This window comes from Diprion similis, chromosome 12 (genome assembly GCF_021155765.1).
Source record: "Diprion similis isolate iyDipSimi1 chromosome 12, iyDipSimi1.1, whole genome shotgun sequence".
NCBI lineage: Eukaryota > Metazoa > Arthropoda > Insecta > Hymenoptera > Diprionidae > Diprion > Diprion similis.
The window spans coordinates 13,777,307-13,803,490 of NC_060116.1; the positions used below are offsets into that span (position 1 = coordinate 13,777,307).

At 44.1% G+C, this 26,184-nt stretch overlaps 5 protein-coding genes across 5 annotated transcripts in view; 3 read left to right on the plus strand and 2 right to left on the minus strand.

Annotated features, from left to right (window-relative positions):
* Nucleotides 1-4: 4 nt before the first annotated feature.
* LOC124413311 (agrin) lies at nt 5-2,358 on the plus strand. The gene is made up of 4 exons (XM_046893818.1): nt 5-139; nt 171-243; nt 1,565-1,861; nt 2,018-2,358. Exons 2-4 carry the CDS (start codon nt 222-224, stop codon nt 2,074-2,076), a joined length of 378 nt encoding a protein of 125 aa, XP_046749774.1. The 5' UTR covers nt 5-139; nt 171-221; the 3' UTR covers nt 2,077-2,358.
* Nucleotides 2,359-2,456: 98 nt separating this feature from the next.
* LOC124413668 (F-box only protein 39-like) lies at nt 2,457-5,079 on the minus strand. Its single transcript, XM_046894390.1, is given in 6 exon segments — nt 2,457-2,911; nt 3,044-3,205; nt 3,802-4,208; nt 4,308-4,387; nt 4,589-4,897; nt 4,948-5,079. Coding segments are annotated over 6 exon segments (1,410 nt in total). The 3' UTR covers nt 2,457-2,591.
* A 271-nt stretch (nt 5,080-5,350) lies between these two features.
* Nucleotides 5,351-8,129, plus strand: LOC124413308 (platelet glycoprotein V-like). Its single transcript, XM_046893815.1, has 8 exons — nt 5,351-5,890; nt 5,952-6,102; nt 6,184-6,255; nt 6,306-6,470; nt 6,541-6,928; nt 7,103-7,362; nt 7,437-7,794; nt 8,013-8,129. Exons 1-8 carry the CDS (start codon nt 5,692-5,694, stop codon nt 8,022-8,024), a joined length of 1,605 nt encoding a protein of 534 aa, XP_046749771.1. The 5' UTR covers nt 5,351-5,691; the 3' UTR covers nt 8,025-8,129.
* LOC124413309 (cysteine sulfinic acid decarboxylase) lies at nt 7,622-12,581 on the plus strand. Its single transcript, XM_046893816.1, has 9 exons — nt 7,622-7,720; nt 8,700-8,863; nt 9,450-9,634; nt 10,073-10,367; nt 10,436-10,624; nt 10,704-10,768; nt 10,836-11,025; nt 11,093-11,262; nt 11,396-12,581. The coding sequence occupies exons 2-9, from the start codon at nt 8,732-8,734 to the stop codon at nt 11,640-11,642; spliced, it is 1,473 nt and encodes a 490-aa protein (XP_046749772.1). The 5' UTR covers nt 7,622-7,720; nt 8,700-8,731; the 3' UTR covers nt 11,643-12,581.
* A 1,308-nt stretch (nt 12,582-13,889) lies between these two features.
* Nucleotides 13,890-26,184, minus strand: part of LOC124413306 (semaphorin-5B) — a 66,956-nt gene continuing 54,661 nt past the window's right edge. Inside the window, exons 4-16 of the mRNA XM_046893813.1 lie at nt 19,835-20,042; nt 19,142-19,347; nt 18,964-19,063; nt 18,298-18,497; nt 17,508-17,765; nt 17,185-17,412; nt 16,818-17,100; nt 16,328-16,694; nt 15,985-16,064; nt 15,524-15,838; nt 14,931-15,387; nt 14,486-14,694; nt 13,890-14,400 (exon numbers count right to left, since the gene is read on the minus strand). Coding sequence (XP_046749769.1) covers nt 14,194-14,400; nt 14,486-14,694; nt 14,931-15,387; nt 15,524-15,838; nt 15,985-16,064; nt 16,328-16,694; nt 16,818-17,100; nt 17,185-17,412; nt 17,508-17,765; nt 18,298-18,497; nt 18,964-19,063; nt 19,142-19,347; nt 19,835-20,042 — 3,118 coding nt within the window. The 3' untranslated portion in view covers nt 13,890-14,193. The remainder of the gene's footprint in view (nt 14,401-14,485; nt 14,695-14,930; nt 15,388-15,523; nt 15,839-15,984; nt 16,065-16,327; nt 16,695-16,817; nt 17,101-17,184; nt 17,413-17,507; nt 17,766-18,297; nt 18,498-18,963; nt 19,064-19,141; nt 19,348-19,834; nt 20,043-26,184) is intronic.

Consider the following 26,184-nt stretch of genomic DNA (forward strand, 5'->3'; position numbering starts at 1 on the left):
TTACGGGGACGTAATCCTTTGGCAAACAGGTGGGGATGAGCACCGATCCGGTCGCTTATATACGGGTGCCAGAGACTTGATGGGATAGTCAAGACCACAATCTCCTTAGTTAACTTGCAATTCACGTGTTAAAAGATTCCATTTTAACTATACCTATATATATATATATATATATACATATACATATTAAAGAGAAGAAAAACCAGTGAACGTCATTCATCATGAAGGTCACTCTTGCATTCGGTGAGTTCATGCACCGAGAGAGACGCGCTGCACTACGAATCTGCGGTGCATCTAGATGCACACCGAAAAGCGTCGACTTCCGGTTCGTCCGGTTTGCACGTGATATGAATATCTTTCGGTCTCCTATTTTTTCGTCCTGAGATCGAAGCCTTTTACCGAATCGTCGTATAATTTTTTTTTTTTTCGGGTCAACGATGCAATTCGGTAGTTTGTGCGCTTTGCAAATCACAGCAGCTTTCTCTGCGCACGGAATTCGAATTTTATAGACTTACGGTCGTCGTTAAAAAAACCGTTAAACTGAATTTTCACGCGGCGTTTATTTTTTTTCTTTTGATTTGTTTTTGTCTTACAAGAAGAGTATCGGAACTCCGCTTCACGGATTTTGCTGAAACTCCTAGGCGCGTTTCCTAGTCCCATGTATAGAGCTTCTCATGCATAATTTCATCCATTGGTCCGTTATTCAGTTCGATTAAAATCGGATTAGATTAATAGTTCAATAAGATTCAAGTGTGAACGGATACATTGTTAGTTTAAAGCCATAGTAAAGTATAAACTGCTATAATTTTCGACAATTCGATGTATTGCCAATCGAACGCAGGAAGACTCAATCAATAGAAATAGACATCAGAAGCTCTATACTATAAGCCAACAAAACACGTCTAAAAGTTTCAGCAGAGAATCTGCAATACAAAGATCTGATACTCTCCTTATTAGTGGAAAGTAACCGCACTCAAGATGATCATGGTTGTCGTAGGTAATGGCGATAGTCGCTCGTCCTTCAATCGGATTATACATTTCCCTGTAAGGCTCTATATACGACACGACGGCGAATGATGTGCAATATTGTACACGTATGTTGGCATAACTATGACGAGCACACACCGTCCGCGACGCAAATATTGTACATACCTGGCATGGTATAGAGGCATAAAGACAGAGAAGAATACATTACGTATATCCTTGAAGAGAATTATCGGGGTCGACGTGACCGTCGTCGTTGTGACGAGCGATTATCCTGTTGAGCGGGGCAATCATGCAATAGAAAATTCAAACGAAAACACTTAATGGCACAATGTAGTTGGTGTAGGAATCGTAGTGACATGGTCACGCAGGGGGAATGGATTAACACGACGCGGTGACCTCTTCGCTTTCTACGGCGTACACGGTACAATCTGCGAAAGGACGATTTAACATCTAGACGATAACTTGTGATCGCGTCGCGAACGAGGATTGATTAGCGAATGCGATTATCATCTCGGCGAAAAGACTGTAAGACTCTTCACTTTTACCTCACATTATTCATTGTCCTTATTTTGTACAGTTCTATTGTGCGCCTGCGTCGTCTACGCCTTACCCACGGACAAGGACCCCAAGGCGGCACCTCCCAAGGAGGCACAGGACCCCAAACAGGTCAAGGACCCTGCTACCGCCTCCAAGGAAGTTAAGGACGCCATCAAGAACGCTAAGGACGCCAAGAAGACCAAGAAGGAGTGCGCTAAGAACTGCCCACAGCAATATGATCCCGTCTGTGCTCACCTTCCGACCGATGTTAACGTGAAACCGATCACCTTTGGAAGCCAGTGCGCCATGGAAGTCCACAACTGCGAGTCTGGAGCAAGTGAGTACAGTATTCAGTAACAGCATCGACGTCCAAATGCCTGGACAGTTTCGTTCTCCTTTACCAAAGTTTGAACTGTGGTAGTAGTAATTCTTCACAGTAGAACCGAAGCTCATGCTTACACCAATTTATGGTACCACATATCTTTTATTTCAGAATTGGTGGTGAAGAACAAGGGTGAATGCGCTGGAGCTGGCGGCGTCAGGCTGTCATAATCGACGTCTACAATACCCGCACCGGGCAATATATCCTGAAGAGTATTATTTACGATGTACGAATAATATTATATAACTATATACCGAATTGATATCGCACGATAATTATCGTCGTTAATATGTATTGTATACTTAGCTTTCACCGGATCGCGGATTATTTTACTATATATACATATATATATATATATGTATATATGTATATGTTAAATAACGTACATATCATGCATTTAACACTAACTATAAAACCATAGCACAATTATACCTGTTCTTCGTCCTCCTGTACAAAATGAAAAAACCGTATCAAAATTTGACTAATATACAAACATGTATTAAAAACATTATACTTTCACTTTCCTACATAACTGGAATGTCCAGCAACAGCCGCACATCAATAACAAGACTAAACGGTTGAGCTGCAAAAACCTCAAGACTGAAAACCCGTTCGCCCGTCGTAAATAAAATCTTATAAAATAAATTACCGTATCAAAAAAAAAAAAAAATTCTGAAAGCCGTAATCACAGCATCGGCACAAGACGAACTTCGGTCTTTGCCGAAACTCTGTTCTGCGCAGTGACGCGATTAGTTTTCAGGAGCTGATCGATCTCCTCTTCGCTACCGCACCAGACGGTTAAAGTGACTCGTTGAAGATGCTTCGCGCCATGCGGCTTGTCCAACAGATTATAGAGCGTTTTAACCGCCTCTGAATCCATGGGGCCAGAGAGATGCAGGGTCTTCAGTTTCTTCAATCGAAGTGCTCGTGAGACCATTTCAGCGGTCAATTTTTCTGCCGTTATACCCACGCCGGAACGTTGGCTCAAAGACAGCGACAGGTGCTCTGTTCGTGCAGATGCTCGTCAATTTTGACAGGAAAAATCATACCTAGCTCTGGGGCTGGTCACCTCGTCTAGCGGAGGAATTTTATGGATCATCCATGCTTCTGAATTAGTAAATTAATGGAACCAATTACCTAGGGTGTTACGATACTCCCTGAGGAGGAGCTCCAGGGTCGGCGTCGTGTCCCAGTACTCCGGGTTCTGGTTTGACATCTCGTCGTCGAGGCTCAGGGCAGCCAGCGGCATTCCTGGCTTGAGAAGGTTGCTCCTCCATCCTACGTTTCTGTTTCCTCCCTCTGGAACCAGTCAAACTTGTATTATGTCGCCGCTGGTTGACTGTCTCAGGATGTTGAAGGGAACGAGTTGAGGCCCGCGGACACGTAGACTGAAATATGAAAAGTCGAACGGTGATTCTCCCCAGTTTCGAAAGTTTATTCTTCAAGCGCGCATATTAAGACATTTTCTTACCCATTTCACGCACGTGTCCGAGGCCTCAATTAACACACGTTGGTCGATTCACTTCGATCATACGGTGATTCTATCGAGCCCAAATTTTGTGACGATTGCATTTCCGAACAAATTTGAACTCCTCGAGGACTCCTCGAGCCCACGATTCCCTAGCAACTGTGGATTGTGAATTTTCTCTATCAACTCTGTATTTGTTGGTAAACATATGTGGAATAAAATTTTTCCATAAACCAGTCTCGATTCAACTGGTTTACTAATTTTCGGTTATCATACGATATGGTAGGGAAAAAATTTCAGTTCTTTACACATTGAATTTCAGTAGGCACTTGGAAAATTTAAATTGCAATGCACGCGAAAAACGTCATTTGAAATGATTTGAAGGAGAATATTGCACGTCGGTTATACTTTGCTTTTAAAGACCCACCTATGGTCAATTCGACCCGAAGAAACGGGCATCTAGAGGATAGCGTCCTCCACGCCTCGTCCTCGAGGTTTGGCAGTTCAGGGCCATCGTCCTCTGAGCAAAGGATGGCTAGCCTTCTGAAACATTCCCCTAAAGAGGTTCCAAGAACGTTGAGGAGCTTGCAGCTGAGACACCTGTAATCGATGCGCAGAAACGCCAACTTCCGGAAGTTGCCCATGGCGAGGATGTAGTCGTCCGAGGATACGGTGATCCTGGAATCCGGCTGATCGAATGTACCCGACAAGAGTAGAGTGTGTAGCGTGTTTCTCGCAGCGTCAGAATTTCCCGCCGCTGAAACGAGCTTCAGTCCAACTTCCCAGGCGCAGTCGACGTCTTGGAGGTCCAGGATGCGAAGTTCGGTCTGCGCGCTGTGACGAAAATCATTTTTTTATTTTACCACGATTTCCAACATCCTGCACTTCGTTTTTTTTTGGTCTTTGCTGCTGATAAGATGAAAGGAAGCTAACCGAATCAGCTCCGCAAGCATAACGGCCATTTTTGCCTTTCCTTCAGCCTTGCGTTCACTCTCGAAAAGCAGATCGTTCACCTGGAAAATAAGCAGATCAGAATAAGTAAGAATGAAAGTGTAAATCGCTTCATTTTCCAGGGGCGAATGCGGAGCTGCAGACCGTGATAAGATCGGTGTCCGAGTAGTCGAGACCCTCCACATCCACCACCTGAAAAAAAATTCTATTGGAAGGATTTAATCGATGATATTTATAGTAAGTACGATAATTTTATCGCGTACGTGAATCTCGCGCAGCAAGGCGTTGCTCGCAAGGACCTTCAGAACGCCTGAAACGTTCTCCAGGTAGGCCTCCAGCGCAGGTCCTTGGGCAGGACTCCAGCACCTGAGCCTGAGGAGTCGCAACTGAGGTCCAAATCGCTCGGCGAAAGCTTTCTCCTTCGCTACGGTTTCCTCGCAGGATCCATAAAAAATCATTTCACGCTGACGCCAGTTGCCAGGCCATGAAAAACCCTCGCTCCATGCTCTGGAACGAAATTCATTAGGAGCAGATCAGTCGTAATCGATTTTCCGTGTCCTCGTCTTTGATTTTATTTATTTGAACATTTATAAGTAAAAAATCAATTCAGGGACCTATTAACCAAACTTGCGTTAAACTTGTCTCGATCGGGAAGATAGGTAAAAATCAATGCCAAAGCCACGTAAGGTAATTTGCCCCAATCACCCGTGGGATCAACCTCTTCATGGTCAGTCCCGTCGGTTTGACCAGACATAATCTAACCGATTAAAAATGAAAAAGGCAAACATAAAGCTACGCGAAATTTAGAATGTTGTATATGCCCATGTACATACAAGAAGACAATGAACGAAGGTAGCATCGCATCCGTCGATTAGATCATCGATTTATCGTTGACTTAGAAAACGCAGATTTCACATATGTTCATTCAGTAATATTTTCAAATATCGTTTCTTGCGGACAGTAGGTATTTTTAACAATGAGAATATAATTTGTTTGGACAAAATTTAACTAGTGGAATACCTTGTGTTTTTTATAAGAATTGAGCTCTCCCTACCGCAAATTGATCGCATAAAATTGAGGACTGTTAGTGGTTTGCATGCTGTATAATACCAGCGAGTTAATTCTGAAGATTGATTCGTAAAGTTGTTCCGACCGATTACGAATCGCGGGTGTTGAGCAAACACTTTAAGTGCTCCGTTTCGTTGGTGACCAATTGTTGTTGACCCTTCAATTACCGTAATTACCTTCGTTATTAATAAACGGATAATGAGGATGCTGTCAGTCGTCAGTACGGTTGTAGCAACCCACGCAACACGTTGCAATCTAGTATTTTCTTTATCTAGACCCGTGAACAATTGTCCAAGCGATGGATCTCAAGTTCCTGTTATTGTTAGCGATAACCTTGAGAACCGCGTTCACTTCCGTCGGTAAAGTTTGCATGGAAGCCGCGACCGAGTGCGCCAAAGTTAACGTTGAGGAGGTGGCGACACCGGCTATAAACCTCGAGGAACTTGAGAGCAAAATATCGCGACTCGAGAGAAGACTGAGAGCCGTGGAGCAGCCAGGTGAGTCCTAATTAACTTTTGGTCCTACGTGATAATTAATGATAAATTAATTATTATCCAGTGTGGCAGATCAGCGGAAGACCCGACGATTGGGAAGTTTGCGCCGAAGGTCCGTGCAGATGCAGGCCGGAAACAAGGTCGATATCCTGTTGGGGGAGGAATTTTTTGGACGTACCACCAACACAGCTGGTGCCAAACGATCTGCTGAAGTTGTAAGTCCCGGAAGTATCTGTTTGGTAAGAGAGATGGTGGTTAAAGGCAAAAGGGTGCATCGCATCGCATCGATATTTCAGGGACCTCGGAAGCAACCAGCTGACGGCCCTCCACAGAGACACTTTCTTGGACTTGACGCAACTGGTTCACCTGTGAGTTTGTGGAATTGCGGAATGAGGAATGCGCGGGAACGCTGACAAAGGCTTGTAATTATAAATTTCAGAGACCTGAGCGATAACCAGATCGAACACTTGCCGCTGAACCTCTTCTTCTCTCTTCACGCTGTCACGCATCTCAGACTGAGCAACAACATGCTGCGGGAGCTACACCGGAATCAGCTACTCCGGATGCGCCGGCTTCACATACTGTGAGTGTGGGTGGTGATTCGTGGGTCCGGACGGTGTTTGGGAGTGTTTTTATTTCGCTCCATTTTACAGCGACTTCTCCGCCAACAAGCTCAGCACCCTTCCCGCCACGCTCTTCCTGACCACATCAACGCTGGTCATTTTGGATCTCTCTTCCAACCGCATCGTTGCCTTGCCTTCCGGCGTTTTCAACGGCTTGCGAGACCTGGAGGAGCTTCTACTGACCAACAACCTACTGACCACGCTGCCCGGAACGTCCTTGCAGGATTTGAGCAATCTGGTTTCCCTCAGGCTCGAGGAAAACAGACTGGAAGACTTGCACGTTGACTTTTTCGAGGCCCAGATCCACTTGAGGGAATTAAACCTTCGGGGGAACCGATTCACTCGAATTCGTGACGGGCTTTTTAAGCGGATGTCCAATCTGGTGGTGCTGGAGATATCGGCCAACAGAATATCCCGTGTAAATACATTCAGAGAAATTTTTAACACCGTGTACATCATTCACCGAAAAACGTGTTCCGCGATGATCGCCAAACATAGTATTTCGTGTCAAGACAAACTGCTTCTGCAATCTAAGCAACGCCGACTTTCATTTTCGCTTTTCATCGGCATTAACTCACCGCTCTCCTTACAGATAGACCTGAAAGCCTTCGAGGGTCTGACCTCATTGAAGGAGCTACAGCTCGGCCACAATTTGCTAAGGACTGTTTCCCCGGGATTGTTTATGCCTGTTGGATCTCTGGAGCGTCTCGTCTTATACGCAAACGGACTGGCGGTCCTGGAGGCCGGAGCCTTCAAGGGTCTGACGAACCTGACGATTCTTCTTCTGCACGCGAATCACCTGCGAGTCGTGCATCCAGATCTCCTTCAGGATACGCCAAACCTGCGAAAGCTGTAAGCGGAAAAACTGAGCGAATTAGTAAGACGATTCCTGATTATCTCAACCGAGATCCTCCCTCTCATGTCAGTCAACTGGAAGCCAACTATCTGTCCTACTTGCCGCCGCGGTTCCTGGACGGGATCCCGAGCATCCGTCAATTGCGACTGGAGCGTAACCCCTGGCACTGCGACTGCAGTGCTGCCTACCTTTCCACCTGGCTTCGAAAACGGTACCTTGCTGGTCCCAGGGGAAACCACTTGGCCAGCAACAAGTCCAGCTTCTGGGAGTACGGCGCCGGCGCCGTTTGCCGAGGTCCCGGTGCTCTCGGTGGGAGACTCGTCGTCGAGTTGTCCTTTCACGAGCTCTGCGAAGGTCAGTGGGCATCCATGCGAGGTCTGGTCCCTCGATTACCGGTCGAATCGCCCACGACCACCTTGCCATCGACCGTAAGTTACGCAAAGAATGTTAAATAGCGAAACTCGCCAGTCTTCATACAGTAATCCGCGTTCAATTTACAAGTAGAGCTTATCGCGCCGCCTGCTGAGAGGCAACTCACTCGGCACGTTATAATCATATTCGAATCCGTCATTGCAGCGCCATCTATTCGAGGACAACGTTTCATTCGAAATATATTAACATCCAGTGTTTTTTTGAACTGTTACAGGTGCTACATTGATCTCAAAGTATAGTTATTAGGAATTAGGATCTTCAAGATTCGAGACTCTAAGGTATGTGTATGAGAATTGATCAGTTTTTGGATTAAAATGTTAGTTAAACAAAACAGAAATGCAAAAAAAAAGGACGTATGTATAATAAAATTCTAATACTTACTATCCGCATATATATATATATATACATTGTAATTATCGATCATAAAAATACACGTGTTGTCTAGCCGATAACATGCTTGGTGTTTAATCCGTTTCTGAACTATTGCATAACTATTACAGGTATAAGATAGGTACTTGAGATTCGACATGATCGGCATTGAACACATACTCTCAAAGAGTTTAGATAGGGAGCGGCACATGAAAGTACATCTGACAGTTTTCGGATTGATTATCGTTATATATCGGAGCCTGATCGTCGGGTCGCGTCTGTCGAATTTTCGAGTTTCAAATCTAATTTTTCATCCACAAAAAGTAGCATGTACAGTATTATTGCTTACAATTCAAGTTCAACACATATAAGTTATCGTGAACAGTGGAATTCTTCAGCAAATTGCATGGTGTATAAGTATATACATACACGCGTATTCCCACCGAGCGCTTAAAGCGGTATTTCTACTCGAGAGCTGACGAGAGTCTGTGGAACTGAATAAGTGGGAGCTACCGTCACTCAGAAGTCAGAGACCTTTGAGGTTTGTCAGAAAGAACAGTCGAGATGGCGTCTCAAATAAATAACACGACACTCAAGATTCTTCAGGACATCGTAAAAATCATTACCGAGGAAAACGTCCTTGAACCACCCGAAAATCATCCCGTTGTTGAGTTTCTTCAACCTGAAGAATTGAAGGTGAGTGATACTCGCATCGGTGCGTTCGATTTTTAAAATTTGAAAAAGCGCGCAGAACGTTCGAATGCGTGTAAGTACGCGCGCCTTATTTTCGAGTTGAATATATGTACAACCGATCGAAGTAGTTCGAAAATTTCCGTGACGATAAAACAGATATAGTTTTAGGTTCTCTGAAAATTTCCTAAATTATCTCTGATAACCAATATACAATTACGCGTCAATTCGTCCATTACAAAAGAAGTTAAATGGAAAGAAACTACGATTCACGATAACAATCGTACGTTAGGGTCAGTCATTGATCCGCTATTTGTCTTGTTATTATTCACTAGCAGTAATGCATTTTGCATTGATTTGCGACATCGCAGATTTACGACATCGCAGTGTCGTAGATATCGCGCGATGCAACGAACGTTGCATGTTGATAAGGTTCTCCGCTTTCTTTACGGGTGTAGCATTACGCGACAATGAGCTTGCAGATCGTTGAGATATCCGCAAACTCTATACACTCAATGGGTGGTTGACTTTCTCGCCTCGACCAGCAAAGTCAAACTTCACCTGATCCCGTTTTTCACAAACCTTAACACAGAATGAGCTGTCCGTGGATCTTGGCGAGAATGGAGCGAGTCACGACGACCTGGACAAGGTACTCAGACAGATTGCCCGCTACTCAGTGAAGACTTCGCACCCAAATTTCCACAATCAGCTCTATGGCGGGGTGGATTCGTACGGCTTGGCCGGAGCTTGGCTGACCGAAGCCCTAAATTCCAGCCAGTAAGCATGTTTGGTAATTGTTCTAGGTGTCGATGGACTGTTCTGTCAAGGAGCCTTTTAGTTAGCGAGGAACCTGATTTATAGGAAATTTGTAGTACGTAAACGTCATCGCTAGAACGTTAACTTGTTGAAGTAGTAGGAAACACTTCACAACGTGCTGTTGACGCGAACTTCTCGCGACGATACGAAGTCCATTATCTCGAACTATACTGAGAAGTGCGTCTTACTACTTTAGCAAGTTAATATCCCAGTGATGGTCTCCGTGTGCTATAAATTTCATACGGATGGGTAGACTCATTGCCTGAATGTCTCCTCGCTAGACTTACAATCGGTTCCGTTTACCAGGATATTACGTAAGGTCGTTAACTTCACCAGGAGGAACATTTCTGCTCTTACCTTACTTGGAAACTTGACTGACTTTAACCGACGCGATTCTAGGTACACCTTCGAGGTGGCTCCGGTCTTCACTCTTCTTGAATGCGAAGTTCTCAGAATAGCTTTGGCACTCTTCGGGTACCCGGAGCATCCCGAGGGCGATGGGATCCTGTGTCCAGGCGGCAGCACCGCCAACATGTATGGGATGGTCTTAGCTCGGTACAAAAAGCTGCCGGAGGTGAAGACCAAGGGTTTGAGTGGGTACCCACCTCTCGCTTGTTTCACAAGCCAGGCTGCACATTACTCCATAAAAAAAGGGACCCATTGGCTGGGTCTGGGAACCGAAAGCGTCTACCAGGTACGACGTGATCGAGCGTCACGAAATCAGAGACGTTTTCAAAGATTCATGAGTTTCGTTTTTTACAGGTAAAAACAGACGACAGGGACCGCATGCTTCCGGGAGAATTGAAGAAAGCCATTGAGCAGGCCAAAAAAGATGGAAAGCTGCCTTTCTTCGTCAATGCAACGGCAGGTACAACCGTGTTGGGCTCGATTGACCCGTTGAATGAAATCGCTGAGATCTGCAAGGCAGAGAACGTCTGGATGCACGTTGACGTGAGCACTGAACAATAGTTTTAGTATTAAACAGATCACCGAATTTTCATCGTATAATAATACTTTTTTATTGTCGTAGGCCTGCTTAGGAGGGACTCTTCTTCTGTCTGGGGAACATCGGGACCGACTGAACGGCGTGCAGATGTACGTTTGGAGAGAAGTAAGTGCCAGCTCTCCTCGATCCAAGGTCCTGAAGTGTTTCGTTTTCCAGGTCAGACTCGGTTTCGTGGAATCCACACAAGCTGCTAGGCGCCCCACTGCAATGTTCGTTGTTCCTAGTGAAGGGCGAGGGTTCTTTGCACAAGGCGAACAGCGCGGCAGCGAATTACCTTTTTCAGCAAGACAAGTTCTACGACGTCTCCTGGGACACCGGAGACAAGAGCGTTCAATGCGGTCGTAAGGTGAGTCGAAGAAACCGGTTCGTGAAATTCTGCGAATATTTCATGCCTCCAATTATCGATTCGACAGGTTGACGCCCTCAAGTTGTGGCTGATGTGGAAAGCCAGAGGCACCAGTGGACTCAGAAGAGTTGTGGACCATGCGGTTGCGGCGGCCAAGTACTTCCAAAACCAGATAGCAAGTCGTCATGGATTCCGCCTTGTCATCCCCGAGGCAGAGTGCAGCAGCGTTTGCTTTTGGTGTGTAATTATAGTCCATCTCTGAACCATGGATTTCTCTTGTCTTTCTGAGTGAAAAAAAAAAAAATAAATAAATAAATAAACACACTTGGATTTTCATCGTAATTATTTCTCGTTTTTCTGTTTTCTGTAGGTACATTCCTCCGAGCATGAGAGGCCTAGAGGAGACGGATGAATGGCGAGAAAAGCTCTACAAGGTGGCACCGAAGATTAAGGAACGGATGGTGATGGATGGTTCATTGATGCTTGGATATACTCCTCTGAGTCACAAGGGTCTTGGTAATTTTTTCAGGATGGTCGTCACTTGTAGTCCTGAAGCCAAAAAATCTTCCATGAATTTTGTGATAGAACAAATAGAGAAGTTCGGTCAAGATTTATGATATTTAGTAAAGTTATTGTTTTTCTCCCCTTATATATGCGGGAAGCATAGTTGAGATTAAGTAATTATTGTATACATGTGTTTGTAGCTTGGAAAATGTCCTATAGGATTACGAATGAATTATAATTAAATACATGGTGATGATTGAAATGGAAAATAAAAGTACGATTATTACATGAAAAATAAAGTCGTAATAAAAACTTCGTACATATAATTAGGTATGTGTAAACGGCTAATACAGTTGGTAAGTATATATCTTAAAGGTAATTATGAAGGTTTATAAAGTTAAATTGTGGCACGTGTGTAAATCTTCGCAAACATAGCGTATAAATCAAATAACTCGTAACGTTTATATGTATAGTATGTCATAACATAAAATGCTTCGTATATAGACGTACGAGGTGAACGTGAAACGGGTGATATTAGATATCACACGAATCACATAAAAATGTCTATTTACGTATTAACGCGGGATTGATTCGAGGATATTTCATAGGATTATTGAGATTTTCCGTTATACTCTACGTACCATATTCACCGTTATGTTAACGCATGTATGTACTGTGTAATTATTAACTTACGGTGGTAAAAATCAATAACTGATCGGTCACTACGACGCAATTACTTGTTTAGTACAATCAATAAGTGACTCAATATGAGTCATATCTCATCTTTCATGAGTCCGCAAAATATACTTGTACGTATATGCATTATATCTGGAACACTAATAATACCTTAATCAATTATTTATGCAATATAATAATAATATATATATATATATACCTATCGACTTAAGGCACCATTCAATTCATTCGCTTGTATATTCCTTACGTCAAAATGCATAATGCGGCACGTCATACTGTCTTAAAAAATAACTAATCACTAAGCGTATATATACACATAAAATCCAAAGATGGCACTAAAATGTCACATTTCAATATATAAATTCGAAAAACGCGATTCTATCAAAATAATGATGTACATGTATAATGTATATAATTATATATAAACTATTATAATACAATGTACGGTATTTACATAACAAATATATATAAAACTTTTTTTTAATTTCTTGACTTGATCGTATATACGTTATATATTAGAGGCTACGTTAAAAGTTATCGATTATCTTCGACGCGCGCGTAACATTACGGTTATTACAATATTACAGTGATTTTCGCGAACCTTTATACAAATGTGTGGTTGAATGCCCGTGCCTTCCGGTCAATTAAATTATAGTAGTTTCAACTCCTGTTTTTTTTTCTCTACCTTGTTCAATTTTCTCAATCTAATTTGTTTGAACCAATTCAATTTACTCGCTTCGTAATCTTCGTTTGCTCTGTTCTTTGATTAGAACATTTATCACCTTATTTTTTAGAACAGGGTTATTGTCACACGAAAAAAAAAAAATTAATGCAATTGGGAGTTAGAATTGAATTCCAACTACGATTCCGTAACTCAAGCAAGGACAAGGCACTGGGAATACTTAAAATTGATCACATACTCCTTATGCATAGTCAAATGAATGATTTAAAAGAAGAATTATATCTCAATAGCATGCAATGATCCTGTTATTTTCGAAAGTTTTTTTTCCTTTTCTTATTTTGCTCGTTGAATTCCACTATACTTGTTAATTGACGTTCTTGCAGTATTGAGCAACGGTCGATTTTTTGTTTAATCACTAGTTTAACGTATTACATTAATTAACGATATTATTCTACATGAAACACTTAACACAAACGCTACTGTTAATAAGGCACTTAGTATTCCTAACTAATAGCTCGTGACGGATATTCAAATGCGAATAAGAAGATTTCTCGACCGTGGGAACGATCAGTGTAAGACCTTGAATTAAAATACTTTGAATAAAATGTGAAACATATTTCGCGTTGCGGTTTACATTCGGCCGTTTGTCATTAAAATATATCTATCTATAAGCTAACCCTATGTAAGCAAAACCGCGATTGAACCATGATTTAAATAATGAAAAATTAAATGATATCAGCTGTAACGGTAAGTAAGTAAACACAGAAATTGATATAACCTAAAATGAAACGCAAGAAAATTGTATTGGAATTACGCGAACGGAAGAAAAGAACAAAAACCTGTATACAATGAAAAAATAAAAACGTACGTTTGTAAAATCTGTCATATAATATAATAATAAAAAACAAAAATAACGGGGAAGGGAACAAAAAAAAAAAAAAAACCGGGAACATCTGTTAACACTATAGAATAAACTTAAAACAAAATCGTGGCCCACGCTCGTTATACGTGTTCATAGGCTTGTCATCTTGGGGCGAAACGATTCTCGCCTTGTTCCTCGATCGTTGAATAAAGAACCGGCTAATTACGTTTGAGACATTTTCTCCCTCCAACTAGTCCGGGCTTTCGCATCCTGATAAGGACTTTCCGTCTACCCGTTTCCGCGTTGGGTAATTGCCGAAACGCCATGCGTTATTTTGCACCTAATTAACCGCAAGTGCATTCTTGATCCTCGATCCTCAAGTGCGATACAACCGCCTGTTACTTGCGCGGCAATCTCTCGACTCTCAGTAATACTTGTCTTGGTCCAGGTCGGCCCTTATATGCGGTTGTCCGTGACTGTTTCTTTTCAGGGTTGCAGACTCATAGTCCAAGCTCTTCGGGTACAACTTCGGACTTCCGAGTCCTCCGTTAACGTTAGGATTGTTCTTGGTACGAAGAGTTCCGTTGCCGTTTGTGCTTCCGGAAAAACTTGGCTGTCGCTTGGTGTTCACCTGGAATTTGAAGGTTGACTTTAGATTGCAACGTTTACAGAAAGACACCGTACACACGTCATCAAAAGCCAGTAGCTATCCTCACCTCCTTCAGAGGTACCGTAACGTATGGATTTTGCTTGCTGATGTAATGCGGGCTCCCCGGAACTCGCGGCTGTCGACGTTTTTGGTAAACGAAGCACAGCGCTCCCGCCAACAGTATTCCAATCACGAAACCACTGATGCACCCTCCTACCACGGCTCCGACGGATATACCAGCAGCATCGACGCTGCGCGGAAGGGCGTTAGAGATATCTGGAAATAGCAACAGGTTCACGGTGTAAAGTTCCAGATCGCAGAAAAGTGTTTCAAAGTTGTCCTTACTTTAAAAATTCATACAAAGATTAATAAACTCCACATCATTTTTCACCAATTCAGTCTTAGACTTAAGGCTCACGTACCAGTTTAAACTCATTATGCCACACAATTGTCTGTCTATCTACCATCAATGACCTCCAAATATAAGAATTACTAAGCATTTTTCCACCAACCATTGTCCATCCAGTCGACAGGGCAGACTCTGGTTTCGCGTGCGCGTTCAAGAGCGCAAGGTTCCTGGATACAAAGTCGTTTCCGGTGTTGTTGCCCCTCTAAATTGCAGGGGGTCCAAGAGCTCCACTGACCCCAACCACGGAGATATTCGCAGCTCGGCATCTCGCAGGTTTCCCTTGCAGTAGAAGGTCCCTCGCAGCCATTTTCCGCATCTTCCTCGGGGTCGAAATCCTCGTCTTCGTCATCGTTACCAAACCTTGTCAAGCACTTCCTCGACCGCCATCGGACTCCGACACCGCAGGATACCGAACACTCAGACCAGTCCGTCCAGCAGGACCATTGCCCTGCACCGCTGCTCTCTCGACATGGTTGAATGTTGCAAAACCTCGACTGCTTTGAGTTCTCACTCGAAACTGCGTCCGCGTTTTCGCATAGTGGTGACTCGCATTGCCTTATCTGTCGAGATAATTGTTATTCGTTTCAATCCTCGTCCGGAGTCCTTGGACAACTTAATCGAATTATCCGATCCCATGACTCAAAATTTTCTTCTGATAGCTGGTCAGTGAAAATCAAAAATTAATTCCATGCTCACCCTGTGCTGAATGCCCGTTCCGCATGTTCGTGTGCAAGTAGTCCAGGACGACCATTCGCCCCAGCCATCTTCCGAAGGTTCGCTTGATCCAGCGCCCATGGCTTTCAGGCATGATCCATCCGAGTTGCAGTATCGTTCCTCTTTTGACATTTGGATGCGAAGTCCAGACGGGTCTTTAGACTGAACCCGACAGCTGAAGCGGTAGCGTTTTTCCGTGTAGCCGACAGCTGACACGGTAGAGTTTACCGAAAGCCACGGCGTCATTGCCGAGGATCGCTTTTCGTCCTCGCATTGATGTGTGTTACAGTCCTCGATCTGGATTGACAATTCGGACCAAGGATATAATCGATTATTGCAATTATTATACGAATCGCACGTACCGGCCTGCACGCTCAGTAATCAATTGTGTCAAGCTATCTGTATAAATGTTATTATTCGTCATTGAACGAGGTTTTGCTCACCTGGAAACCGCAGCCTGGACATTCCGCACCACCGTCACTTGGCAAAGGATTATCACACGTTCGCCTTCTCGTACGAGTTCCTGAGAATATAATTAAGCCAAAGTTACTCTAAATGTATCAGAATTAGTGCTGTGAGATTAATCGATTAATCGGTAGCTTTGATTAATCGTTTTTCCTATTAATCGACTAATCGATGATTTCGGTTAATCAGAACACAGTTTGAGTTCTAATCAACAAGATTAAAATCAATCATTCTCGGGTTAGAGAGATTTCCACATCGATCTCGGCCATAATAATTGCGTCATGCGAAAAAATACTCGTAACGAAACTTATGGATTCTCACCTCCCCCGCAAGGCCTCGAGCACTTGTCCCAAGGTGACCACTGGGACCACTGTCCATTTTTGGGAGGCGGTGCAGCCTTGGCGGGAGTTGGACAGGGTGGTAATTCGAGGCAGACGCTTTCGGTGTGATCATATCCGACGCAAACTCTGCCGCCGAATGCAGGTGCGGGATTACCGCAGGTCCTACGGCGCGTTTTCATCGCAAAACCACAAGTTTGAGAGCACTCCGACCATGCCGACCACGCCGTCCATTCCCCGTGCACCGTGCAGTTGGACACTCTCACCTTCGTTCCCACGCAACCCGCACCACCATGCTTTGGCGGAGGGTTATTGCACTCTCTGGTCTGACACTGGCACATGTCGGTGCTCTGGGAATTTGAAAAGTTTTTTCATTACACCCGGGCATATATGTAAATTTTTTCTCTACGAAAACAAAGTTCGAGTTTGAGAGAAGTTGGGGTCCATGAGCGACTCAGGCGTGTGATACGTACTTCCTTAGTGTCGTCGTAATTGTGGCCGTGGTGAGAATGCGGCATTTGCACTGCAGTTCCGTGTTGGCATGGTGCCCAGGCGCTCCATGAGCTCCATCCTCCGTCCACCGGGTCTGTCAATACGGGACAGTGCGTGGCTTGCTGGGACCAGTGAGTATCGAGATAGGCGTGCGACGGTATGGCAGCGCACTTTTGCGTCATGTCGTTCCACCCGCAGTATGGTTCCTGGGAATTCAGGCATGCCTGACGGCCACGATGCCGATGACACTGAGCGGCTGGTATCCTGATACGTAGATAAATGCATAAGATCAGGACATTGAAAGATGGCCGAGTAATCAGAATAGTTGGCTCAAACGCGTCGCGCTACCTCAGAAGACCGTTCTCCATTCCCACGTAGAGGCTCTGAGTGTCCTTCAGGAACTGTAAAGTCATAACAGAGGATGGCAGTGGGCCCCAAACCTCGAGGACGCAGGTTTCCTGGGTCCTAGGTAGAACGGATATCTTCTTGACGAGCCCCTCCGTCGTGGCGACGTAGAGGACCGTCACAGTCCGGTGAACCTTGGTCGGTGTAGCGTCGACGGCGATGTGCGTGAACCTGAGCGAATCGGAAGAAAAATGGAAGAGTTCAGAATTGGTATAGAGACATCGGAAGTCGTCACGTGGAAAGAATGTCAAGACACCACTGTTTACCTTTCCATGGTCGTCGTATGGAGCGGTTCCAAAGTGGCGCCCTGAACAGCGTCATCCATGAGCTGGTACCGCTGGGTGTCAAGAAGCTGGTTGGCCGCGTTGGTTGTCGGAATGCCGCAGTGCTGTCTATTGCGATGTGCGACAGGCCTGCGTTCCCATGCAGAACCGGAGTTCTCCTGATGTTTGTAAGGCCCATTGAACGAAGCGCTGATGGCGGACATGTTGAAGGCACAAATGGCGGAGCCAGGGATGCTGTTACTGTTGTGTGAGGTGAAAAGAAAAGGAACATGAGCGTGGGTTCCGAGTTGGGAAACATCGGGTTGCGCATGAAATAGACCGCGTTGCTTATTGCTGATAAGAACCGAGACGAAGAGCTCCGTGATTCTTCAGGAAAGCTGGCGGCTAATTGATCAAACGCCATGAGCAAAGCCCGGCTGACCGCCCACGTAATTAAATCCGATCTGCACGACACGCGATCACCGGCGCTTTTATTAACGTGTTATTAAACGGATTCAGATCTCATCCGTAACACAATACCAAAATGATTATCACCCGTTGCACCCAGTCGAAGCTCCGTCGCCGTGGGTGGCCACGGCGGAACATCCTGCAGATATTCGACTCTGTTTGATAACGGATCGATGTAGCGTGTAATGCTACCAATAGGTATAGCCGACCACCGGGTGTTACTTTCATTCGTTAAACCCTGCGGCTGACGATCTTCCGTCACATCGCAACGCTTCAAGGAATAATCGAAGACTCCTTCATTCGATCAATTAACTCATCTAATTACCTTGGCGTCGTAAATGTGGCGTAGACAATGCCTTCCTCAGGCTGATAAGCCGCACCCTGTATCTCGTCGTAGTAGAAAGGGAATTCTCCTGGCAAGGAACAGTTCAATCTGGCCTTGCTAAAGGTCGTCCAGATATCCTGCATTATCGTCTGACCCCCAGGATCATTTTTGCACACCCTGGCTATCCTCGAGTAGATTTTCTGCGGAAAAGAAATGTCCGTTTTGCAATTTCTTGAAGTATGATTACCATGAAGCAACGCCGTGTTCAGTGGTCTGTCACGACTTTGCATAACTCAGACTGACCACAGTCCTGCAATAAATTGATCAAATGGATATAATCTGGTAATAGAATCTGCAGTAGGATGCACCTGCAGTGCGGCTACTAGGACTGCAACTGTGTTACGCTACGGCGATCTTTAGCAGCTAGGCGACCTTAACGGTAGGAATAAAGGAGAAAAAGTGCGTTAAAGGTGCGCGCTAATGACGCGTCAATCAGCATTCTCGGATGTATCACGTAACGCGCCAAGACGAATTATGTAACGGTTCGTCCGCGTTCTCGAGCAACAGGTGTGGTGCTCATTCTGAATGCTAAACGTCATCATCATCATCATCATCATCATCATCATCATCTCTATAATCGTCATAAGGAGAGTACACGTAACATACCTTTCCGCAATTCATGTACTCCACCGCAGATTCCCTGAATAGAAAATAGACGTGGTCCTCGGTCTCGAAGCTGCCAACGAACTGCGGGTCGTTGAGCCATCTGGAAATTGGAACAACGTCAGTTGTGCAATTGAGTCAGTTGTGAAAACTGGTGAACAAAATGCGTTCCTAAACTAACCTGGGATCGTATTGATGTGTCCTAAGATTCGGAGCGGCCAGGGTTCTGTAGATTGCTGGATGAGCCCCAGCGAAATCGGTCGGTGCTCCGGCGAACAGACCTCCGGATGGTCCCATGGCGAGCAAGGCCGTGACATTGGCGTGGGGAGAATAAGGGCACATCGCAACGCCCGTCATCCACGTCGTGACGCTGTTTATGTTCTCGATCTGGAACATAGAGCAGATGGAACGAATGGTTTAATGCTGGAATACTCAGTCTTCTTTTCGAAATGCCATCGGGGTGACGCCACACATGCGAGGCAGTCAAGCGAGTAATCATACACCCTGCATGTGCATAGAGTCGATTAGGACTGCAATTACCAGCAATAGCTAATGTTAGCTGAGTATTTCTGTGATCCTAGATCAAGGGACGTGATCGCAGCGATGTTACCACTGATATAACGGATGATCTTACGGTCTAAAAGTACCAACGACAGCTCAAGGTCGAAAAAATATTCGGTATACCAGCACATGTAGTCGTAGCTAATCACGAGTTATGACTATAATTGGCGATCAGGATGGACTGGACTTACACAAGCTAGGAGGATTGATAGAAACTGAAGTGTTTCGAGGTCTTCTTATATCGTTGCTGACAAACGCAAACTAAAAAACAATCTCTACGAAAAATAAGATGGAAAAATCTCTCAGTTCTCACCTCTCTCCACGTGCATTGAGGACTGAAGGCGTTTGTACCACATGCGAAGAGGCTCTTCCCGTTGCTAAGTACGACCTTGATGTAGTTGTGGCAGTCATCGGCACTCTGTCCCTTGTCCTGACATACAGTTGCCTTTTCTGGTGGCGCTGTCCAGGGCGCGTGCTCGAGGACGGTGAGAGGGCTGAGCGTTAGTCGAAACAAGTTGTCCCTGTAATCAGAAATCGAGATGGTCGATGTTCAGAGATAGTTACTAACAGAGTTTCCACAGCAGCGTTTCTTCGGACGTGACGATCAGTCTCGAGTTTCACGTTACACCTATACATTGGGTATGCCTGTCGTTAAGAAAGTAAAAGATGCATGTACCCCAGGAGCTACGTGCTTGACAAGAAAGCAGTTACACACTACCAGTTAGAACGTATGTACCTATAATGTATACCATATAGTTCGAAAACGGTTGGTATAAGCGGTGATTTCTATGCAAAGATGTAGGCAGACAGTCGGGGCGGGTATGCGTTAGTTACACGAGTGACTTTCGTGGTTTTCATCTCTTCTCATTGTGAGAAACGTTGCTGAGAATTACAAACGCACAGGTGCACTATTCGTCCCATTCCGTGTAATGTTTCAGGAGGCATTCATTCGGGGCACGTATGGATCATTATGTCAGCGGTAACTGAATTTCTTTCTTTCTTCCTTTCTTTCTTTATTTTATTTTCTGTTTTTCTCTTCTATTCACGAGAATCTTAGCAGGCCAGTTTCGTTCTTTTTCTATCGCCTTACGCGTGTCCATTTGGTCGTCCTCCGTTCCCGTCCTCGTTAAAAGGGCCGGTAACGGAGCGTAGCGGGATCGTTGGCCATACTAAATATGTCGGGAAGTACCGTGGGACAGGCTAATTGTACCCGCATAACCAACCACAGTCGTTTGAATTAAGTAGTTGGTAAATAACAATGCAGTGGTTGAAACAAGTAGTATCGAGTAACCATTTGTAGAAGACATTGAGTTGTACCAGCTTCCGAAGCAGACGACGTTGCTCAAGTAAAACACATACCTACATTACGAAGCCGGCACTTTGAATCGAGAAACCATGTGAATCTACACCGAACAGAATTGTCGCGATAGCGTTTATACGAGGCAGGCATATTTCATTTGCATATACCGATCGCGCATGCATCGTTTTCTGATCGCAAATCGGAGTAGCGGGGTGGTACAGCGAAAGAGATCGGTTATCGATCGGCATCTAATGGATCCTCCAGATCTTACGATCCACCGAGTGTTATAAATAAATCGTTGAGTGTAGGCAGGCAGTCCCTGATCTATAGCTGAATCCGGAGTCAAGACTGCGGAATTCCTCGATCGCCGCAGGAGCTCGCCAAGTGGCACTGCGCGTCGGTGGAAAGGGAGATACCCGATTTTCGAAGTGTGTGATTTTACACGCGTGCACGCGTACGATACGAGAAGAAGCACGCGTGCGTCGCAGCGAGAATCGTATCGATGCGATGGTGAAAAATCGGCAACAGCTCGTACGTCCCTGCGTCATGCTGTATTATGCATATAGCTCTCCGTCCGATTGGGAGGCAATAAATATGGCGGACTGCACCGACTATAAATTATCATTGGTTTATAAATAGTCCCTACTTATACGCTTGAAATCCCGACCACGTTATCCTTGTGGTACACGATGTCGATTTAAATTCGTCCCTGTGATATATCATGTACATCGCGGTTTTTTCTTTCTTTCCACTTTAACTTTTTGTCAACCTCCCTTCTCAAGGACAAATATTCCGCTGATACCGATTCTCCGAACTACCTAATATGTTCGGGGTGTACGAGAACGATGAGAGGGGATGGAACGGGGCTCTTTCCAACTCTGATTTGTAGTTTTATGCACGTTGCCCACATTATTAAACGAAAAAATTGTGTTATAAATTAAAAAAATATGATTATATGCGGTAAGAGCGATAAATATCAAATCCAATTTCACCTTGATTGCAAAATATAATTTATGCTGCATGTATACAGTGTTTCGTTGCTATCAAAAATGGTCAGCAAAAATGTAATAAACAAAAATATGTTCCTCGAATGAAGAATTTCGACGAATTTATACCGGTTTGGGAATGGATAAGAGTGTTATATCAGTATACACGGCAGCTGCGGTCAATAATCTGAGTAATTCGCGATATGGGATATTGGCACTTGTATCGAATCGTTCAATTAAATTAACCCGTTCTCGTAACGTGCGGACGCAGTCGCGTTTAGAACGACTAATTGCCAGATTAGGATTATGTACCGCGAGAAAGAAAGAGAGAAAGAGAGCGATTCCTGAACATATTATAATCGCTGGACAATCAATTCCGTCAACTTCTGTTAGTGCGCGAGGCGTGTAATAATAACGAGAATAGATATATATATATACACATAGGTATACAAGAAACTCGTGTGAGAATTGCATATCACATATACGAGGCTGGTTTAACGCCCACGCGTTTGTTTTATCTATAAATTAGATCGTGACGAGGGGAAATAGCAGCTCATTAGTACAAAGGGAAACACACACGGTAGGACCGAGTCGTCGTATTACGGTATTAAAACTAATAAGGTGACGACAGGTTCACACGGCCCTGTTGGAACGCTCGGCTTATGCATGGCTAGATAATTGAGTCCCCACCTCACGTGCGACTCGATACCTATTCCGTCAATTCTCTCTCCTTATTCTCTCCATTTCGCCCGGTTTTCCTCGCCGACACTGGAGCGCTTATAAACGACGACAACGACAACGACGACGACGACGACGACGACTTTTCTAGCGCCAGAAGGAGCGCGGCGCCTGCGTAGGCGAATCTCGATCTACGATTGCTCCAGCGGTTAATAAATAATTATTATTAACAGCGGTACAAGTGCCGACCGTTGCATTCCAATTAATAACGCTGACCGTGTCTCCTGTTCTTATAGAGACCCGCACGCTGCTTACACGCCCTTATGCAGACCGACATTCTGGCGAAATGGAACCTCTGGGTTGCTCGCATTTCCGTTAACGGGACAAAGTCACCCTCATTGTCACAAAGAACGTGACAAACCGCGAGCTACTTCCGCAAGGCATAATTGTTTCCGCGATTAATCGTCGTCTACTTGGGTTTGACGGTGATTTGAAATTTTCAAAACCTCAAAAACCAAGTTTCGAGACTTTGGTACTCTACAAAAAAAAAAACAACAACAAATTACTTCAGAAAGCCTGTAGAGATCGGTTACCTAAATATAATTAAAATAAAATTTCGATATTAAAGCGAAAACACTTGATAGATATTGAGACGAATTGAGATCCGACGTTCGAAGGTGATGAGATTTTTCCGTTGCCCTAATTCCCGGGTTATCATTAGGTTGGCACCGCTAAGCTGTACTATGCAACACGATTTGAGACCAAGTTGCTGACCACCAATTTATCAGTTAGAAGAGAGCGCGCTGCTATGGAACGTGAATCGTGATATCACGGTTGCGCATGCTTTTAAGTACCCCTGTGAGATGACTGACGAGAACTCGACACTAAAAGAGAGAAGCTGCCATCCAGGGTTGTGGACCACGTCGGCTTTGAGAGCGCACGTCGTTCCTACGCCGCATTGAAACAACATTGAAACAGATTACTTCCTGCTCAGTACGTACGTACGTCTCTTTTAGTAACTACGACGTCTACGACGCAACGCAACGCAGCGCAAGTACACTTTACATTGCATACGTTTATACTTTGCTTACAGGACAATTACGAGACGAAACTCTCTAATCGGCTCTCTTTACAGTACAGCTTAGAGAGTCGCGGCTGCGGTGCAGTTGGCAAAAAGAAACGCCCTGCGGTGTAAAATATGAAATAAGAAATCGGCCAGTATCTACCTCGTCGTGAAATCCATGAAACGATAAAAATTATAGCCTTCGGTGGTTTCTCCGCTATTTCACCCTTCTTTAACCGTATACATATATACACGTCAAAGTATTGCAAGATATTTTAATTTGTATTGACGGGCAATTGAAATCACAATTTCGAAATACCAGAAACCAAAATTTTTCAAAAATGAAGACAACGAAGGTTGTTTTTGTGAAATGAAAAAATGGATGATCGTTATTATAATTATTTCAGAGAAATAAATGACAAGTATAATAACAGTTGCTAGTATTATCGAGGCGGAAAACGTAAACATCTGCTAATGAGTAATGGGTAGAAGCATGAATCTTCACAGTGTATATATACGAGTGTACACATATATGTATACAAGCGTCCAATTTATCGTTAAAAATAATTTTTCTACCCGTTTAAAAAAATTTGCTATTCAACGACCCACGTTGCATTGTAGAAATTTATCCACCACTCTTTCTTCTTCCGATTGCCAATACATGCAAGAATAATAACGATAGTAATAATAATAATAATGCCTGAAACTCCAGCTGCAGCGTCTATTTTAGTTAGGTGAGACCGCGTGTGCGGAATTCGCCTTTGCCCGCCATGCCACGACATAAGAAAGAAAAGAAGAAAAATGCACATAATCCGAACATCGTACAATGCCCACGATAAACGAAACGAAACAGCAAATATGCAGATGAGTGGGCGCCGATCGTTGCGGCGTCGCGTTTATATGTCTACACAAGAACCAACCGGTGAAGGAGAGAGAGAGAGAGAGAGGCAAAGGGAGAGACCTGTCGATAGAAATAGCATCGGTGCATACAGAGAGCCCGATATTGCGGACGCGCGTTTCGCACGATATGGCAAAAAAGAGGTTGAGAGTAGAGAGGGCGAAAATAAAAAAACCAAAAAAACCAAAAAAACAAAATGAAACGAGAGCGACAAATAAAAGCCTGGAAAATACAACACCGTGCGTCGGGAGAGCAAAGTTAGTGCCGGAGATAAGCCGCACCTGAGGCTCTCTATCGCTATCTTTAGAGGCGTGGTCCTCGCGCTACGATTCTTATACCCTCCAGCTTAACTCACTCGCGGCCTTTACGGTCTTGCGGACTCCTGATATCCTCACCGTGTATACTTCGTTTATTTTATACATAACGTAACATGTGTATATAGTTGTTTACATAAGGTACCGCACTGTGCGATATAATAATGCAGCCGATATTTATTCATCCCATCTTATATCGGTATATATATATATGGATATTTGTTATTTCGACTCTGTACTTTTAATTTTCTCCACGATTAAATTATCCTCGTATAATAACGTTCCTAAATTTTATTCTATACAATTTTTTACCAACACGTTCAGTAAATTGTGTGATGTCATGTGTGTGTGTGTGTGTGTGTGTGTATATATGAATGAGAAAAAAAAATGATAATTGAAAATCGCAGTATTGTGTCTCTGTTGGTGATGTTTACTTGTTGTTTTCCTTTTAATTTGTAACTGAATTTTTCAGACGCTGATGAAACCTATAAGATAATCATCAAATAAAGGAGTATAAATTTTTCCCGTCGTTTTTCTCTGTCAAAATTGAATTGAGGCGGTTCAGCAGTCTCGATAAAGTCCGCGAATTGTAGTGCAGAATTAGCATAGGGGTATAAAAATCCTTGGTAAGCGGTTTACGACGTCGGATTTTTACAGGTGTGCACAGGCTGCACTCGGGCAAGAAGAATCAAGCAAAATGAGATGTAATTGCTCGTGCAATGTGGTCGGGCTTGTTCAGGGTGTGCGTAGCCTATCACCGAAAGACTGTTATTACGCCGCCGCCGAGTCGTTGTTGCAACACTAATATTATAGAGCTGCGCTATCGAGATGGAAAGAGGAGAAGTATAAGACGGATGTATGTATACATATACTTGCATCGCGGCTTGTGGACCGTTTAATATTTATAAGCGTCATGGATAAGCCGGCAGCTCAACCACCCCCCGTGTAAAGGCGAATTCTGTGCGCTGCTCGGCGCCATCAGCTGAAGCTATCGCTAAGCGAGATCGGATTTGCATGCGCGAGCGACTCGCCGCGTCTTAACGATCGCACATTCGGCCTCTTCTTCGCGAATCTGCATAAATCCGACTTGCGGGCGCTAAAATCCCATCGCGGTGGTTCGCTTAATTAAGCTATCTCACCGCTGATATTTACCCCATCGAAACTTGACCCGACTTGATCGCGATTCGTTACACCTGGAAGCCACGAGTGCAATAAACAAGCTCACGATCAGTCTCACGATTCGCGTGGTTCAACGTGACTTGAATATATTTTTATCCAGATTTGCCCTTTTTTGTTTTTTTTTTATTTAGATTTATAAATTTAGAGAAGATCAAAAGCACGTGTGGCTGATCGTGAGATTGATGGTGAAGAGCGGATTATAATGTAAGAGTTTCAGACTTGTGTGACTTGGGTATGGTATAAAT

Coding starts and splice junctions, on each gene's coding strand:
- LOC124413311 (XM_046893818.1), top strand. CDS start 222: ATGAAGGTCACTCTTGCATTCG. Junction 244..1,564: donor GAAGGTCACTCTTGCATTCG/GTGAGTTCATGC, acceptor TATTTTGTACAG/TTCTATTGTGCGCCTGCGTC. Junction 1,862..2,017: donor CAACTGCGAGTCTGGAGCAA/GTGAGTACAGTA, acceptor CTTTTATTTCAG/AATTGGTGGTGAAGAACAAG.
- LOC124413308 (XM_046893815.1), top strand. CDS start 5,692: ATGGATCTCAAGTTCCTGTTATTGTTAGCGATAACCTTGAGAACCGCG. Junction 6,471..6,540: donor ATGCGCCGGCTTCACATACT/GTGAGTGTGGGT, acceptor TCCATTTTACAG/CGACTTCTCCGCCAACAAGC. Junction 6,929..7,102: donor CGGCCAACAGAATATCCCGT/GTAAATACATTC, acceptor CTCTCCTTACAG/ATAGACCTGAAAGCCTTCGA.
- LOC124413309 (XM_046893816.1), top strand. CDS start 8,732: ATGGCGTCTCAAATAAATAACACGACACTCAAGATTCTTCAGGACATC. Junction 10,368..10,435: donor GAACCGAAAGCGTCTACCAG/GTACGACGTGAT, acceptor CGTTTTTTACAG/GTAAAAACAGACGACAGGGA. Junction 11,263..11,395: donor TGCAGCAGCGTTTGCTTTTG/GTGTGTAATTAT, acceptor TGTTTTCTGTAG/GTACATTCCTCCGAGCATGA.